Here is a 1648-nt window from a genome sequence, read left to right on the forward strand (position 1 = left end):
CCCATCTCACACACTGTGGGGTTGGGGTCCCCCCGTTGCTCTATGGCCGCATCATGGCACAGAGCAGCTCTGGCAGCCCGAGCTCACAGCACCAGGGGCCAAATCCCCCCCCCCAACACCCGCCGTGTTTTGGATGGCGGAAGGTGGGGGGGGGTTGTTGTACGTCCGTGTTTATCTTGGCCGTGCTGCCCCGCTGCTGCTCAGCGGCTCCGGGCCCCCCACGCTGATCTATGGGGCGGGGGCAGCTCAGCGGGGACCACACGCTGGGGGGGGGGGTGGTGGCTTATGGGGTCATGGCTGCTGACCCACCTGGCCGCATTATCACCGCCCTGGCAGGGGGTCCCCGGGGGGGTCCCCATGTCCACTATACACCCCATGGCTGCCGTCCCCGTATCCCTGCCCGGAGCATCCCATGGGCACCGCGGCCATCGCTGCCCCACGGCCCTGGGGAAGGGAAGGTTCTGTGGGGTGAGAGCGGGCCGATGTGGGGCCGCCCCCTGCCCACTGTCACCCCATAACCCCATAACAGCGGAGTGGGGCTGGCCCGGGCTCACTTCGAGAAGCAGCCTCCTTCCAACCTGAGGAAATCCAACTTTTTCCACTTCGTCCTGGCTCTGTATGACCGGCAGGGGCAGCCCGTGGAGATCGAGCGCACCGCCTTCGTGGGCTTCGTGGAGAAGGAGCGGGTGAGGCCGGGACCCCCGACCCCAAAGGGGGGGCTCAGCACGGGGATGGGGCCGCCCCCCCCCCCATAACGCCATCCCTGCTTTGCAGGAGCAGAACAGCGAAAAGACCAACAACGGGATCCACTACCGCCTGCAGCTGCTCTACAGCAACGGTGGGTGCCGGGGGGGGCGGGGGGTGTGGGCCGGGCTGACCCCCCCCATCTCCCCCACAGGGGTTCGCACGGAGCAGGACCTCTACGTGCGCCTCATAGACTCCATGACCAAGCAGGTAAATGGGGGGGGGGGTCCATCAACACACGGGGCTGGGGTCCGCAGGCTGAGCCGGCCGAGCACGTGGGTGTGCGAGCAGTTGTGCAAGGGGGGGCTGCAGCACGGGGGGGGCTGCACAGCTGAGCAGGGTGAGCTCGTCGCTGCATCCCCCCCCTCGCTGCTGTCCCCCCCCCCAGGCGATAGTATATGAAGGCCAAGACAAGAACCCCGAGATGTGCCGGGTGCTGCTCACACACGAGATAATGTGCAGGTACCTCGTGTTTATCGCCGCGATGCTGCCAATTAACGCTGATAATTGAGCTCCGGGAGCCACGTTAACAAGACACCCCCAACCCCCCCCACTGTGCTGCTGGGGGCTGTAACACACACACACACACCCCCATTGGCCCCATGGGGTCACAAAGGGGCGCGTGGGGCCGGGCTGTGCTTGGTGCTGAGGGGTCCCATAGATCCCCACATTAGAGCCTGCTGTCATTGGGGGGGGCTGCAGTGAGGGGACCCCGACCCCCCACCATGGCACCGCGCAGCCCGTGTCCCACAGCCCTGATCCGTCCATATCTGTGCCCCCCATCACAGACGGGGACCCTCTCTGTGGGGCAGGACCCCCTCTGCCCCTCATGGCGGTGGCTTTGGGGTTGGGGGGCTGTGGGGGGGCCTGTATGGGGGGCTGTATGGGGGGCTGTATGTAGTGC

At 66.6% G+C, this 1648-nt stretch overlaps 1 protein-coding gene across 1 annotated transcript in view; it reads left to right on the forward strand.

The window, feature by feature from the left end:
- The window catches only part of EBF4 (EBF family member 4), a 22560-nt gene that overhangs the window by 8121 nt on the left and 12791 nt on the right, over positions 1-1648 (forward strand). Inside the window, 3 exon segments of the mRNA XM_032441587.1 lie at positions 530-686; positions 775-838; positions 899-1138. Coding sequence (XP_032297478.1) covers positions 530-686; positions 775-838; positions 899-1138 — 461 coding nt within the window.

Source organism: Coturnix japonica (genome assembly GCF_001577835.2).
Source record: "Coturnix japonica isolate 7356 chromosome 4 unlocalized genomic scaffold, Coturnix japonica 2.1 chr4random350, whole genome shotgun sequence".
Taxonomy (NCBI): domain Eukaryota; kingdom Metazoa; phylum Chordata; class Aves; order Galliformes; family Phasianidae; genus Coturnix; species Coturnix japonica.